Here is a 16275-nt window from a genome sequence, read left to right on the forward strand (position 1 = left end):
AAAATAATAAATATACCATATATACTTGAGTATAAGCTGACGTGAATATAAGCCCACCGGGACCCTCACCTGAGTATAAGCAGAGGTCTTTTTTCGGTCCTAAAAAAGGGCTAAAAAACTAGACTTAAACTTGAGTATATAAAGTATGTGTATTTGTCTGGAGTTGCACTTAAAAAATGATAATAGAGTAAAATAATAAATGTAACAATACCAATAATAATAAAGAAAAATAATAAATATACCATATATACTTGAGTATAAGCTGACCTGGATATAAGCCCACCGGGACCCTCACCTGAGTATAAGCAGAGGTCTTTTTTTCGGTCCTAAAAAAGGGCTAAAAAACTAGACTTAAACTTGAGTATATAAAGTATGTGTATTTGTCTGGAGTTGCACTTAAAAAATGATAATAGAGTAAAATAATAAATGTAACAATACCAATAATAATAAAGAAAAATAATAAATATACCATATATACTTGAGTATAAGCTGACGTGAATATAAGCCCACCGGGACCCTCACCTGAGTATAAGCAGAGGTCTTTTTTCGGTCCTAAAAAAGGGCTAAAAAACTAGACTTAAACTTGAGTATATAAAGTATGTGTATTTGTCTGGAGTTGCACTTAAAAAATGATAATAGAGTAAAATAATAAATGTAACAATACCAATAATAATAAAGAAAAATAATAAATATACCATATATACTTGAGTATAAGCTGACGTGAATATAAGCCCACCGGGACCCTCACCTGAGTATAAGCAGAGGTCTTTTTTCGGTCCTAAAAAAGGGCTAAAAAACTAGACTTAAACTTGAGTATATAAAGTATGTGTATTTGTCTGGAGTTGCACTTAAAAAATGATAATAGAGTAAAATAATAAATGTAACAATACCAATAATAATAAAGAAAAATAATAAATATACCATATATACTTGAGTATAAGCTGACGTGAATATAAGCCCACCGGGACCCTCACCTGAGTATAAGCAGAGGTCTTTTTTCGGTCCTAAAAAAGGGCTAAAAAACTAGACTTAAACTTGAGTATATAAAGTATGTGTATTTGTCTGGAGTTGCACTTAAAAAATGATAATAGAGTAAAATAATAAATGTAACAATACCAATAATAATAAAGAAAAATAATAAATATACCATATATACTTGAGTATAAGCTGACGTGAATATAAGCCCACCGGGACCCTCACCTGAGTATAAGCAGAGGTCTTTTTTTCGGTCCTAAAAAAGGGCTAAAAAACTAGACTTAAACTTGAGTATATAAAGTATGTGTATTTGTCTGGAGTTGCACTTAAAAAATGATAATAGAGTAAAATAATAAATGTAACAATACCAATAATAATAAAGAAAAATAATAAATATACCATATATACTTGAGTATAAGCTGACGTGAATATAAGCCCACCAGGACCCTCACCTGAGTATAAGCAGAGGTCTTTTTTTCGGTCCTAAAAAAAGGGCTAAAAAACGACACTTATATATACAGTATATATATTTGTCTGGAGTTACACTTAAAAAACCCACTTGTTCTGATTCATATATAAATTCAGATTAAGAACGAACTTATAGAAGCGATCTTGTTCATAACTTGGGGGCTGTTTGTACAAACTTTTTTGTTTTATTGGGGGAAAGATGAAGCGGATACAGAGCTGATGCTGAGGGATACGGGGAGGGGGGACGAGCTGTACAAAGACCCTATATACAGACATGTACACGTGTGCGGGGCAGGCGGCAGGGCGGGGGTCACTGCTGGGCGAGGGAGGGGGCCGTGTAGGTGCGGAAGCGCTCGTGGGCCTTCTCTTGGGTCAGCAGCCGCAGCGCCATGGTGTCCACCCGCTCCTCCAGGCCGGGCTTTTGGGAGACCTCCACCGTGTAGTCGTTGGCCTGCCGGGGGGACACACACCATTGTTTCAGGACCGGGAGTCACACCAACCTTCGGGCGTTTTGGACTTCAGCTCCCACCATTCCCAACAGCCGACCGGCCGTAGACTCACCAGTTGCAGGGAGGCCAGCATGCAGCGGCAGACCTCGAAGGCCGGCTCTCCGGCCACCAGGCTGGCAAAGGAGTGCCACTCGCCCACGCGGCCCAAGCGGGACACCAGGCGGTCGCCGTAGCTGTGGATGTCGAAGGCGGGACGGGCCTCCTGCGGAGAGAAGGAGGGGAAACACCACAATCCACAGAATAAGACTCTCACTCTCGTCAGGAGGAGTCAAGTGGCTGAGCCTGCAAAGACCTGGGGACTGATTTGGTACTGTTTCTGTTCTGCTGCTGTAGAACCCGTTTGGACAAGTTCTTTTCTATTCATAGAATAAGACTCTCACTCTCATCAGGAGGAGTCAAGTGCAAAGGCACTGTGCTGTGTGTGTGAAGCCGATTGGCTGAACCTGCAAAGACCTGGGGATTTGGTACTGTTTCTGTTCTGCTGCTGTAGAACCAGTTTGGACAAGTTCTTTTCTGTTCATAGAATAAGACTCTCACTCTCATCAGGAGGAGTCAAGTGCAAAGGCACTGTGCTGTGTGTGTGAAGCCGATTGGCTGAACCTGCAAAGACCTGGGGACTGATTTGGTACTGTTTCTGTTCTGCTGCTGTAGAACCCGTTTGGACAAGTTCTTTTCTGTTCATAGAATAAGACTCTCACCCTCATCAGGAGGGGTCAAGTGCAAAGGCACTGTGCTGTGTGTGTGAAGCCGATTGGCTGAACCTGCAAAGACCTGGGGATTTGGTACTGTTTCTGTTCTGCTGCTGTAGAACCAGTTTGGACAAGTTCTTTTCTGTTCATAGAATAAGACTCTCACTCTCATCAGGAGGAGTCAAGTGCAAAGGCACTGTGCTGTGTGTGTGAAGCCGATTGGCTGAACCTGCAAAGACCTGGGGACTGATTTGGTACTGTTTCTGTTCTGCTGCTGTAGAACCCGTTTGGACAAGTTCTTTTCTGTTCATAGAATAAGACTCTCACCCTCATCAGGAGGAGTCAAGTGCAAAGGCACTGTGCTGTGTGTGTGAAGCCGATTGGCTGAACCTGCAAAGACCTGGGGACTGATTTGGTACTGTTTCTGTTCTGCTGCTGTAGAACCCGTTTGGACAAGTTCTTTTCTGTTCATAGAATAAGACTCTCACCCTCATCAGGAGGAGTCAAGTGCAAAGGCACTGTGCTGTGTGTGTGAAGCCGATTGGCTGAACCTGCAAAGACCTGGGGACTGATTTGGTACTGTTTCTGTTCTGCTGCTGTAGAACCCGTTTGGACAAGTTCTTTTCTGTTCATAGAATTAAGACTCTCACTCTCATCAGGAGGAGTCAAGTGAAAAGGCACTGTGCTGTGTGTGTTAACTGGGAAATGAAGTGCATGAAGCCGATTGGCTGAGCCTGCAAAAACCTGGGGACTGATTTGGTACTGTTTCTGTTCTGCTGCTGTAGAACCCGTTTGGACAAGTTCTTTTCTGTTCATAGAATAAGACTCTCGCTCTCATCAGGAGGAGTCAAGTGCAAAGGCACTGTGCTGTGTGTGTTAACTGGGAAATGAAGTGCATGAAGCCGATTGGCTGAGCCTGCAAAGACCTGGGGACTGATTTGGTACTGTTTCTGTTCTGCTGCTGTAGAACCAGTTTGGACAAGTTCTTTTCTGTTCATAGAATAAGACTCTCACTCTCATAAGGAGGAGTCAAGTGCAAAGGCACTGTGCTGTGTGTGTGAAGCCGATTGGCTGAACCTGCAAAGACCTGGGGACTGATTTGGTACTGTTTCTGTTCTGCTGCTGTAGAACCCGTTTGGACAAGTTCTTTTCTGTTCATAGAATAAGACTCTCACTCTCATCAGGAGGAGTCAATTGCAAAGGCACTGTGCTGTGTGTGTGAAGCCGATTGGCTGAACCTGCAAAGACCTGGGGACTGATTTGGTACTGTTTCTGTTCTGCTGCTGTAGAACCAGTTTGGACAAGTTCTTTTCTGTTCATAGAATAAGACTCTCACTCTCATCAGGAGGAGTCAAGTGCAAAGGCACTGTGCTGTGTGTGTGAAGCCGATTGGCTGAGCCTGCAAAGACCTGGAGACTGTTTTGGTACTGTTTCTGTTCTGCTGCTGTAGAACCAGTTTGGACAAGTTCTTTTCTGTTCATAGAATTAAGACTCTCACTCTCATCAGGATAAGTCAAGTGAAAAGGCACTGTGCTGTGTGTGTTAACTGGGAAATGAAGTGCATGAAGCCGATTGGCTGAGCCTGCAAAGACCTGGGGACTGATTTGGTACTGTTTCTGTTCTGCTGCTGTACAACCAGTTTGGACAAGTTCTTTTCTGTGCATAGAATAAGACTCTCTCTCTCTCGTCAGGAGGGGTCAAGTGCAAAGGAACTGTGCTGTGTGTGTTAACTGGGAAATGAAGTGCATGAAGCCGATTGGCTGAGCCTGCAAAGACTTGGGGACTGATTTGGTACTGTTTCTGTTCTGCTGCTGTAGAACCCGTTTGGACAAGTTCTTTTCTGTTCATAGAATAAGACTCTCTATCTCGTCAGGAGGGGTCAAGTGCAAAGGAACTGTGCTGTGTGTGTTAACTGGGAAATGAAGTGCATGAAGCCGATTGGCTGAGCCTGCAAAGACCTGCGGACTGATTTGGTACTGTTTCTGTTCTGCTGCTGTATAACCAGTTTGGACAAGTTCTTTTCTGTTCATAGAATAATACTCTCGCTCTCATCAGGAGGAGTCAAGTGCAAAGGCACTGTGCTGTGTGTGATAACTGGGAAATGAAGTGCATGAAGCCGATTGGCTGAGCCTGCAAAGACCTGGGGACTGTTTTGGTACTGTTTCTGTTCTGCTGCTGTAGAACCAGTTTGGACAAGTTCTTTTCTGTTCATAGAATAAGGCTCTCACTCTCATCAGGAGGAGTCAAGTGCAAAGGCAATGTGCTGTGTGTGTAAAGCCGATTGGCTGGACCTGCAAAGACCTGGGGACTGATTTGGTACTGTTTTTGTTCGGCTGGTGTATTTAGCAAGGTGAAGCTATCCTGAGGTGCAACAGACTTTTTCTTAATCCCTCCTTATTATCCAACAGTTTCGCTCACCCAACGTTCTGCCATTTATGTTGGACAAGCGAGACTCTACTGTATATTCAGAGAGAGGCCTTGCTATTTTTGAGGCCTGTTAGCTGCTGAGAAAAGAGGGTGAAGAACCAGGACTGTGTTCTTCTCTGAAGCAGATTTGTGGACTGAGAAAGGACTGTTTATGAATGTGGACTTCTGTAAGTGATCAGAGGGACCATTGTAAATATTACTTTTCTTCTGATCTCTTGGAATTAGTAAAATTCCTGTATTTTTTGTTCTGCAAACATGAGTGGTACGTCATTGTTCTGGGGGTGACTCTGGATTGTGGGCACACGTAAGAGCTTCCATTTATCGTCATCAGTATGTAATAAGGTTTGCCATACGGCCTCCATCCACTACTATAGTGTTACAAAGACCATGTCCTGGAGCTCCAGGCGCCTCCTCACCTGCTCTTCCAGCTGCGGCTCCATCATCTCCTCCCAGTCCCTGACGCGCCGGGACAGCTCCGTCTCTCTGGCGTACTTCTGGGAATGAGCAATGAACAGCTCCTAGGCACAGACACAAAGAGAACGCACTCAGAGCTTTGCAACTGTGTATTCCAGCAGCACATGGGTTAATGGCATGCCAGTTTGAGTGATAGCCTGCCTAGCCAATAGGTCAAGCCTTCCGGTTTCAGAGGGCAGACATCCGGTTTCAGAGGGCAGACATAACGTTTGTCATTCTGCTCTGGAATGTGGGAGTTGCCAACTATTGTGCTTCGCTGAAGATCGGCAAAGATAAAGGTCATGCTTTGCCTTGCTTAGGAAAGCATGAGCCCTATGAGCGATGGACTTTGTAACTGTAAATATTTTGTATATAATAAAGCCTAAGAACCGCTGCGTTCAGCTGAATTACGACTGTGGTGTCGTTTGTTGGATGCTTGAGCAGTCTGACGAAGGATGGATTGGTGAGAGGCTTGACTCACCAATAAATCAGGGTGGTTCGGAGCTGATTAACCCCCTGACAAAATCATCCAATATATACATACATACATACAGAAAGATAAAAGAAAGAATGTTCAGTAAAGGTGTGGATCCAGGAATAGCCTGGAGAGATCCCAACGACATGGCGTTTCTTGGGAGCAAAATACGTACCACGTTCCTCTGAACCAGTTCCTCGTAGCTGAGAGAGGCGGGGATCCCATCAAGGTCTGCAAAGCAAATGCAGGAATAAGAGCCCTGCCCGAGCCAACGGAAACAGCGGTCAAAAAAGGATCTGACATGTATATTATGAAGTCTGGGGATTGGCTTGGATCAAAAAGAGGAAATATTAAGGGATACTAAGCTGTTAAGGATTTTATTTGAGAGTGGGTTGGTATGACACTTGAGGCATGGAAAAACAAAAATTGGAAAAAAATGGAAATCATTTGATTAGATAATAATAATAATAATAATAATAATAACAACTTTATTCTTATACCCCGCCCCATCTCCCCGAAGGGACTCGGGGCGGCTTACATGGGGCCTTGCCCAACACAACAATGTAACAACAACAACAAGACAATAAAACAAATATCCCAACAATAAAACATCAGCATCAATAAAACAGTCATAAAAATCAACATACAGAATACAATGTTAAAAACAGGAGACTAATACACGAATCTGGGCCAAAGTGCAGAATATTTCAAATGTTTTTGAGTTTAAATGTTTTTGAATCTTTACATCAAACTGTAATTTAAGATATGACTGTTCAGCTCTGATCAAATCACTCTTCTCATCTTCCTCAATGCAAATGTGCCTATGTAGCCCTTTAATAATCATAGAGTGAAATAATAAATGTAATAATAATAAATGCAGTAAAATAATAGACGTGATAAGAGTAAAATAATAAATGTCCTAATAATAATAAAATAGAGTAAAATAAATGTAAAAGTAACAACAATAATAGAGTAAAATAATAAATGTAATAATAATACAGTAGAGTCTCACTTATCCAACATTCACTTATCCAACATTCTGGATTATCCAACACATTTTTGTAGTCAGTTTTCAATACATTGTAATATTTTGGTGCTAAATTCGTAAATACAGTAATTAAAACATAACATTACTGCATATTGAACTACTTTTTCTGTCAAATTTGTTGTATAACATGATGTTTTGCTGCTTCATTTGTAAAATCATAACCTAATTTAATGTTTAATAGGCTTTTCCTTAATCCCTCCTTATTATCCAAGATATTCGCTTATCCAAGATTCTGCTAGCCCGTTTAGCTTGCATGAGACTCTACTGTATTATTATTATTATTACATTTATTATTTTACTCTATTATTATTAAAAGAATACATAAGCACATCTACATTGAAGAAGATGAGAATGATTGGATCAGAGTTGGAAAGTCCTATCCCAAATTAGAGCTTTAAATTCAGGGAAAATATAAAAACAGAGCATACACAAAAACACCACTATGGATCTCCCCACAAAAAGAGAACTTGGGCAAGATGAATGGCTTACATACAAACAATTATTAAAGAAACAAAAAGGAGAAGTGGTTCTTAAAACACAGGTAGAAATAAAAGATTTAGACAAAAATATATCCTGGTTCCCATACGAACAAATAATAGAACGTTATAATAAAGATAAAAAATTGGGATTCATGGACACAAATACCTTCTGGGACAAAGTAATGGACTCAGAAAAGAAATTAACAACAAAAATATATGGGAAATTAATACGGGCAACAGAAGTAGAACAAATTAAGGACTGTATGATTAAAATGGGCCGCAAACATTGTGCATACAATAAGGTTAGAAGAATGGGAAAAGACATGGAATGGAAAAAAATACAGTAGTCTCTCACTTATCCAGCATAAATGGGCCGGCAGAACACTGGATAAGCGAAAATGTTGGATAATATGGAGGGATTAAGGAAAAGCCTATTAAATGTCAAATGACATTATTATTTTACAAATTAAGCACCAAAACATTATGTTTGAAAACAAATGACACAGAAAGCAGTTCAATATATGGTAAAGTTATGTAGTAATTACTGTATATATTTACACTGTGAACTCTAGTTGGCTGTTGTAAACTAATGTGGATGCTTGTTTGGATTTCTATATAATTTCTATATAATTTTGTTTGACTACACGTAGTTTAATTTATTGATGTTAAACTTTAAATTGATGTGAGGTTTTAATGTTATTTTTATATGTGGGGTTTCTTTGGGATTTTTACGTCAGTATTTGTTTGTTTACGGAGGCATTGAATGTTTGCCATTTTATGTTGGAATCTGCCCTGAGTCCCCTCGGGGAGATAGGGCAGAATACAAGTAAAGTTTTATTATCATTATTATTATTATTATTATTATTATTATTATTATTATTATTATTATTGTATGACACAGCAAACAAGATAGATATGCTGGATTTCCTATCACAAAATCACAAGTCGAACACTTCCCAAGTGTCTAGGACTGTGTGATGTATTTTCGGATGATGCGTGCAGATCCCAGTCGGGTGGCCTTTTGCAGTTGGCAGATCGTGATTTTGTCAATGTCTATTGTTTCCAAATGCTGGCTGAGATCTTTTGGCACGGCACCCAGTGTGCCCATCACCACCGGGACCACCTGCACTGGTTTCTGCCAGAGTCTTTGAAGTTCGATCTTGAGGTCCTGAGAGCGGCTGAGTTTTTCCTGTTGTTTTTCATCAATGCGACTGTCACCTGGGATGGCAACATCAATGATCCAAACCTTGTTCTTTACCACAACTGTGATGTCTGGTGTGTTGTGTTCCAGAACTTTGTCAGTCTGGATTCGGAAGTCCCACAGTATCTTTGCGTGCTCATTTTCCAATACTTTTGCAGGTTTGTGATCCCACCAGGTCTTTGCTTGTGGGTACAAGGGAGAGGGCCTTTTCTGCTGTGGCCCCCCGACTGTGGAACTCACTGCCCATTGAAATCAGGCAAGCCCCCACCCTTTTAGCCTTTAGGAAAGATTTAAAAACATGGCTCTTCCGGTGTGCTTTCGGAGAGTAACTGTTCCTTGTTACTCCCCCCAACATTTATCCTCTAGACTGTTTTTCTATCTGATGTCCCTGTCCCCTGAGGTTTTTATTCTTAACTTCTTCTCACCCCGAGTTTTAACTCAAGTGTTCATTCGGCCCGCCCTTGTTATATTGCTTTTTTGACTTTGTGTTGTACTGCACATTATTATCTATTGTATTGTTTAATTGTATTTTGATATGTGTGTGTATAGTTATATTGTATTGTCCTGGGCACGGCCCCATGAAAGCCGCCCCGAGTCCCCGTTGGGGAGATGGTGGCGGGGTATAAATAAAGTTTTATTATTATTATTTTATTATTATTATTATTTGCTGCTGGGAGGTGGTACTTGAGGCATAAGTTCCAATGAATCATTTGGGCCACATGGTTGTGCCTCTGTTTGTAGTCTGTCTGTGCAATTTTCTTACAGCAGCTGAGGATATGACCCATGGTTTCATCAGTTTCCTTGCACAGTCTGCATTTTGGGTCATCAGCTGATTTTTCGATCTTGGCCTGAATTGCCTTTGTCCTGATGTCTTGCTTCTGGGCTGCAAGGATCAGGCCTTCTGTCTCCTTCTTCAGGGTCCCATTCGTGAGCCAGAGCCAGGTCTTCTATTATTATTATTATTATTATTATTATTATTATTATTATTATTAATTGCCTTTGTCCTGATGTCTTGCTCCTGGGCTGCAAGGATCAAGCCTTCTGTCTCCTTCTTCAGGGTCCCATTCGTGAGCCAGAGCCAGGTCTTCTATTATTATTATTATTATTATTATTATTATTATTATTATTATTATTAATGGCCTTTGTTCTGATGTCTTGCTCCTGGGCTGCAAGGATCAGGCCTTCTGTCTCCTTCTTCAGGGTCCCATTCGTGAGCCAGAGCCAGGTCTTCTATTATTATTATTATTATTATTATTAATTGCCTTTGTCCTGATGTCTTGCTCCTGGGCTGCAAGGATCAGGCCTTCTGTCTCCTTCTTCAGGGTCCCATTCATGAGCCAGAGCCAGGTCTTCTATTATTATTATTATTATTATTATTATTATTATTATTATTATTATTATTATTATTAATGGCCTTTGTCCTGATGTCTTGCTCCTGGGCTGCAAGGATCAGGCCTTCTGTCTCCTTCTTCAGGGTCCCATTCGTGAGCCAGAGCCAGGTCTTCTATTATTATTATTATTATTATTATTAATTGCCTTTGTCCTGATGTCTTGCTCCTGGGCTGCAAGGATCAGGCCTTCTGTCTCCTTCTTCAGGGTCCCATTCATGAGCCAGAGCCAAGTCTTCTATTATTATTATTATTATTATTATTATTATTATTATTAATGGCCTTTGTCCTGATGTCTTGCTCCTGGACTGCAAGGATCAGGCCTTCTGTCTCCTTCTTCAGGGTCCCATTCCTGAGCCAGAGCCAGGTCTTCTATTATTATTATTATTATTATTATTATTATTATTATTATTATTAATTGCCTTTGTTCTGATGTCTTGCTCCTGGGCTGCAAGGATCAGGCCTTCTGTCTCCTTCTTCAGGGTCCCATTCCTGAGCCAGAGCCAGGTCTTCTATTATTATTATTATTATTATTATTATTATTATTAATTGCCTTTGTCCTGATGTCTTGCTCCTGGGCTGCAAGGATCAGGCCTTCTGTCTCCTTCTTCAGGGTCCCATTCGTGAGCCAGAGCCAGGTCTTCTCCTTGTCAGCTTTTCCTTCAATTTTGTCAAGGAACTTTCCATGCAGTGTTTTGTTGTGCCAGCTGTCAGCTCTAGTTTGTAGTGCAGTTTTCTTGTACTGGTTTTTTGTCTGCTGTGCTTTGAGGAGTTTCTGATTTTTGACTTCAATCAAAGCAGGTTCTTCACTTTGCTTTACATATTCTGCCAGGGCCTGTTCTTCTTCTCTGACTGCTTGTTTTACTTGTAAGAGTCCTCTGCCCCCTGATCTTCTAGGCAGATACAGCCGGTCAACATCACTGCGAGGGTGCAGTGAATGATGAATGGTCATGAGTTTTCTTGTTTTTCTGTCCAAATTGTCCAGTTCCATCTGTGTCCAGTTTATGATGCCAGCAGTATATCTTATGACAGGTATGGCCCAGGTGTTTATGGCCTTGATGGTGTTGCCTCCATTGAGCTTGCTTTTGAGAATTTTTCTGACCCTTTGTGTGTATTCTTTACTGACCACAGTTTTCACATGTTCATGCTTGATGTTGTCCAGCTGTAATATGCCCAGATATTTATAGGCCTCTGGCTGGTGACACCTTATTGTTTGGCCATTGGGCATATTGATGCCCTCACTTTCAATGATTTTTCCCTTCTTCAATGCCACTCTCGAACATTTGTCCAAACCCAACTCCATGCTGATATCAGTGCTAAAAATTCGGACAGTGTTAGTCAGAGACTGGATTTCAGTTTCCGTTTTCCCATATAGCTTCAGGTCATCCATGTACATCAAATGTGAAATTTTGTGAGAATTCTTAGATGTTTGGTAGCCGAGATTTGTTTTTTGTAAGATTGTTGACAGAGGGATCATGGCAATAATTATTATTATTATTATTAAGCACCAAAACATCGCAATGTATTGATAACAATGACTACAAAAACATTGACTATTAAAAGGCAGACTGGGCTGAATACAGAATGTTCGATAAGTGAAGGTTGGATAAGCGAGACTCTGTTGTCTAGGTGCCAATGGAAATTAAGTGTAGATAAATGGTGCAAAGTTGAAACGATAAAAAATATTTAAAAAAATAAGCAGCTTTCCAGAGTACACGTCGATATGTTTTGGTTGTGTGTTCAAGTCCTGCGGTGCTGTGGATGCCTCTTGCTTACCTGTCTCTGGAGCCCCTCCGGCGGCTTCTAGCGGGGATCCATCTTCGTCTTCTAGGAAGTCATCGTCTGCGGAAGGAAAGAAAAAGACTCTGGTCATGCTGGAAGGGCTGAGAAGTTCTCCCCAATTCTCTCGGCTGCAAATCGAAGGCTGTGGGAAAGAGGCACCTGCTCCGATGGGATTCTGCAAGGCATCCTCCTCCTCCTCCTCTTCCTCGCGTTCTTCCTCCCGCGCGTCCGGATCCTCCGGGTTTTGCTTCAAAGGGGAAACAAAGAACACACCAAGTGGGTCTTTGATTTTGCATTGGTTGATCATGGATGCTGGCGACCCTGGCCTTGGAAACTCAGGGTGCCAGAAATGCCATAAAGGGAACGGCATGAAACCAGGAGTAGGCGGAAATCCACTTCTGGCTTTGGAAAAGAGTTTTAAAAATGATTAGGAACCACTTCTAAATTTTGCAAAAAGAAAGAAAAAAGGGAAGCATTTTAATCAAAGGTTTCATTACAACATGTAACCTGATTTTTGTTCCTGGGTTATAAATAATATAATATATTATATTATATTATACTAGCTGTGCCCGGCCACGCGTTGCTGTGGCGAAGTATGGTGGTATGGGAAATAAAGTATTGAGGAATTGGTGGTAGTTAAGGTCAAGGTCCCCTGGGCTGAGTGGGTTGCTAGGAGACCAAGTGAGCGGAGCTTAGCCTTCTAACTGGCAGCAATTGTATAAAAACAATTATTCCTCTCCCTCTAATTAGGACTTTATTTTTCTTTTCTTTTTGCTGTATCAACCTAGAGGCATGGATGAGGGGTTGTGATGTCAATTTTCGAGGTTTTGGGGTGTTTACTTTTGTTGTTTTGTCCGCTGCCGTGATGCCATCACACATATATATATATATATATTGTATATACTTGAGTATAAGCCTAGTTTTTCGGCCTTTTTTTAGGACTGAAAAAAAACCTCCTCGGCTTATACTCGGGTGAGGGTCCTGGTGGGCTTATATTCAGGTCGGCTTATACTCAAGTATATATGGAACATTAATTATTTTTCTCTATTATTATTGGTATTGTTACATTTATTATTTTATTCTATTAATTATTATTATTACATTTATTATTTTACTCTGTTACTCTAGTTGTTACTCTTACATTTATTTTACTCTATTTTTATTATTAATACATTTATTATTTCACTATATTATTGCATTTATTATTTTAATGCATTTATTATTATTATTATTATTATTATTATTATTATTACATTTATTATTTCACTCTATTATTATTAAAAGCATAAATACGTACATTTACATTGAAGAAGATGAAGATAATTATTTAATCAGTGTAGATATTAGTAAATCTTGTTCCAGCAATACGTGATACATATATATATATATATATATATATATATATATATATATATATATATGGATTATTTATTTATTTTTTGATAAATGTGCAAATTTAAGAATAAAATAAAATTTTCCAATAGATTTCACCTGAGCATTATGAATAAATTACCTTGGAGGGTGTGAACTCTCTCTTCTCTAGAGGTTCTTAAGCAGAGGCTGGATGGCCATCTACAGGGAGAGCTTAGATGGTGTCTTCCTACACCCGTGAAGGCCAACCTATGACACGCGTGTCAGCACTCACACGCCTAGCCATGTTTGCTGCCACACTGCCGCATGCAGATTGATTGGACGACTAATTACTTTTGTGGCCAAATTTGGTGTGATTTGGTCCAGTGGTTTTGTTGTTTACTCCATGGGAATTATGCACATTACATTATATATATATATATATATATATATATATATATATTCTATTATTATTGTAGTATATTATTATATTATTACTATTATATTATTATTATATTATTCATTATTCATGACTACATTGAAACTAGAATAGAGAGAAATCAGCGTGGAAACTGCAAGAGGCACCATAGATTGTTGTACATGGAAATAAGGGTAGTAAATAGTTTTTGATTTATTAAATACAGTTATATATTACAATTATACATTTTTGTTATTTAAACTATATACAGTAGAGTCTCACTTATCTAACATAAACGGGCCGGCAGTGTTGGATAAGTGAATATCCTGGATAATAAGGAGGCATTAAGGAAAAGCCTATTAAACCTCAAATTAGGTTATGATTTTACAAATTAAGCACCAAAACATCGTGTTTGACAACCAATTTGGCAGAAAAAGTAGTTCAATACACAGTAATGCTATGTAGTAATTACTGTATTTAAGAATTTAGCACCAAACTATCATGATATATTGAAAACATTTACTACAAAAATGTGTTGGATAATCCAGAACGTTGGATAAGCGAGCGTTGGATAAGTGAGGCTCTACTGTATATTGTGAAATTATGGTTTTCTTCTCGAAGTGGCACACCACCCAAATCATGCTAGGTTTTTTGGTGAATTTTGACACACCAAGCGAAAAAGGTTGCCCATCATTGTCCTACACAGTGGGAGGAGGCTGGACTGGATGACCTTTGGGGGTCTTTTAAAAGTCTAATGGAATATAGATTACTTGGGAATCTGGTGGCGCCGACCTCTCAGAAGGTTCTCAAAGAGGCTGAGTGGCCATCTGGAGGGAGAGCTTTGATTGTGTCCTTCTTGATAGCAGAATAGGGTTGGACCGGATGGCCTTTGGAGCCCTTCCAAGTCTAGGATTCTATTATTTGGAGGCCAAGTTTCGCCAAAGGACCATGTATTCCTCATTTCCAAATGAATGAAATGAAGGCAGGCTCCCACAATCCCATCCCAATGCTCGTGTCCCAATTTCCTCACCGTCCTTCTCGAGAGCTTCCTTTGGGCAGCAAAGCGCTCCTTGACATTCTTCCAGTAAAGGACGTCTAGATCTGCACAGAAAAGATTAAGGGACCTTAGTAAAGGTAAAGGTTTTCGTTATCGAACAGTTTCATAGCCAGAATCACTGGGTTGCTGTGAGTTTTCTGGGCTGTATGGACATGTTCCAGAAGGATTCTCTCCTGACGTTTTGCCCACATCTATGGCAGGCATCCTCAGAGGTTGTGAGTACCTCTACAGGGAGTACCTCACAACCTCTGAGGATGCCTGCCATTGATGTGAGCAAAACGTCAGGAGAGAATGCTGTCAGAGTATTAGCAGCGCAGCAGTAGTTGGATGGAATCAGTGGAGCGCAGAACGAAGAGACACTCAGAGACGTTGGTAAAACTATTTACAAACTTTTACTGAATCAACACAAATAGACTAACAGATGAACACAAGACTTGACTCAAGGCAGACAGATCTCGACTCAACTCAGAACTGAACTGACACAATCAGTTTGCATACACACTTGTGTCTGGATACTCCCTAGTTCCAGCCACACATCAAGGTCATCACAGCTTCTTGGTAATTAACTCTTTACAAGCTATAGTACATTCTGGATGATGCAATCAGTTGCAATACAAGCAAGACACAAATTGCATTTAAACACTATCAATACACAAATCCCACATTAACAAATGCCTCTAGAACATGGCCAGACCGCCCGGAAAACTCACAACCCTGTAAAGGTTTTCACCTGACATTAAGTATAGTCGTGTCCCACTCTGGGGGTTGGTGCTCATCATAAGAGAACTTATAGAGCCAGAAATGAGATCCATGCTTCCAGGGCGAATATACCGTATATACTCGAGTATAAGGCGACCCGAATATAAGCCGAGGCACCTAATTTTACCACAAAAAACTGGGATAACGTATTGACCTAAGTACAAGACTATTTTTCTAGGGTTTTTTTTATTGAAAGACATATTTTGGATGACTGTCTTTTGTGGCCAGATTTGGTGTGATTGGGTTCAGTGGTTTTGTTGTTTACTCCATAGTAAAATGAACATTATATATATATATATATATATAGAGAGAGAGAGAGAGAGAGAGAGAGAGAGATATTATGTTCTAGAGTTGTGTCACACACACACACACACACACACACACACACAGAATATGTGTGTGTGTGAATATATATGTATACACACACATATGAATTGTGAATATATTATGCAATGTTTGTGTGTGTGTGTGTGTGTGTGTATATATATATATATATATGAATTGTGTTATGTGTGTGGGTGTGTGTGTGTATATATATATATATACACACACACACACACACACACACACACACACCGTATATACTTGAGTATAAGCCGACCCGAATATAAGCTGAGGCACCTAATTTTACCACAAAAAACCTGGGAAAACATTGACTCCAGTATAAGCCGCGAGTGGTAAATTTCAGAAATAAAAAATAGATACCAATCAAATTACATTAGTTGAGGCATCAGTGGGTTAAATGTTTTTGAATATTTACATAAAGCTTTAATTTAAGATAAGACTGTCCAACTCTG

At 40.0% G+C, this 16275-nt stretch overlaps 1 protein-coding gene across 1 annotated transcript in view; it reads right to left on the reverse strand.

Moving 5' to 3' along the window:
- Positions 1-1606: 1606 nt before the first annotated feature.
- The window catches only part of ncaph2 (non-SMC condensin II complex subunit H2), a 58028-nt gene continuing 43359 nt past the window's right edge, over positions 1607-16275 (reverse strand). Inside the window, exons 15-21 of the mRNA XM_062983452.1 lie at positions 14693-14763; positions 12054-12141; positions 11889-11954; positions 6172-6227; positions 5485-5586; positions 2005-2154; positions 1607-1894 (exon numbers count right to left, since the gene is read on the reverse strand). Of these exons, the coding sequence (XP_062839522.1) occupies positions 1754-1894; positions 2005-2154; positions 5485-5586; positions 6172-6227; positions 11889-11954; positions 12054-12141; positions 14693-14763 (674 nt within the window). The 3' untranslated portion in view covers positions 1607-1753. The remainder of the gene's footprint in view (positions 1895-2004; positions 2155-5484; positions 5587-6171; positions 6228-11888; positions 11955-12053; positions 12142-14692; positions 14764-16275) is intronic.

The sequence above is a fragment of the Anolis carolinensis genome, chromosome 5 (assembly GCF_035594765.1).
Source record: "Anolis carolinensis isolate JA03-04 chromosome 5, rAnoCar3.1.pri, whole genome shotgun sequence".
In the NCBI taxonomy this organism is placed as follows: Eukaryota; Metazoa; Chordata; class Lepidosauria; order Squamata; family Dactyloidae; genus Anolis; species Anolis carolinensis.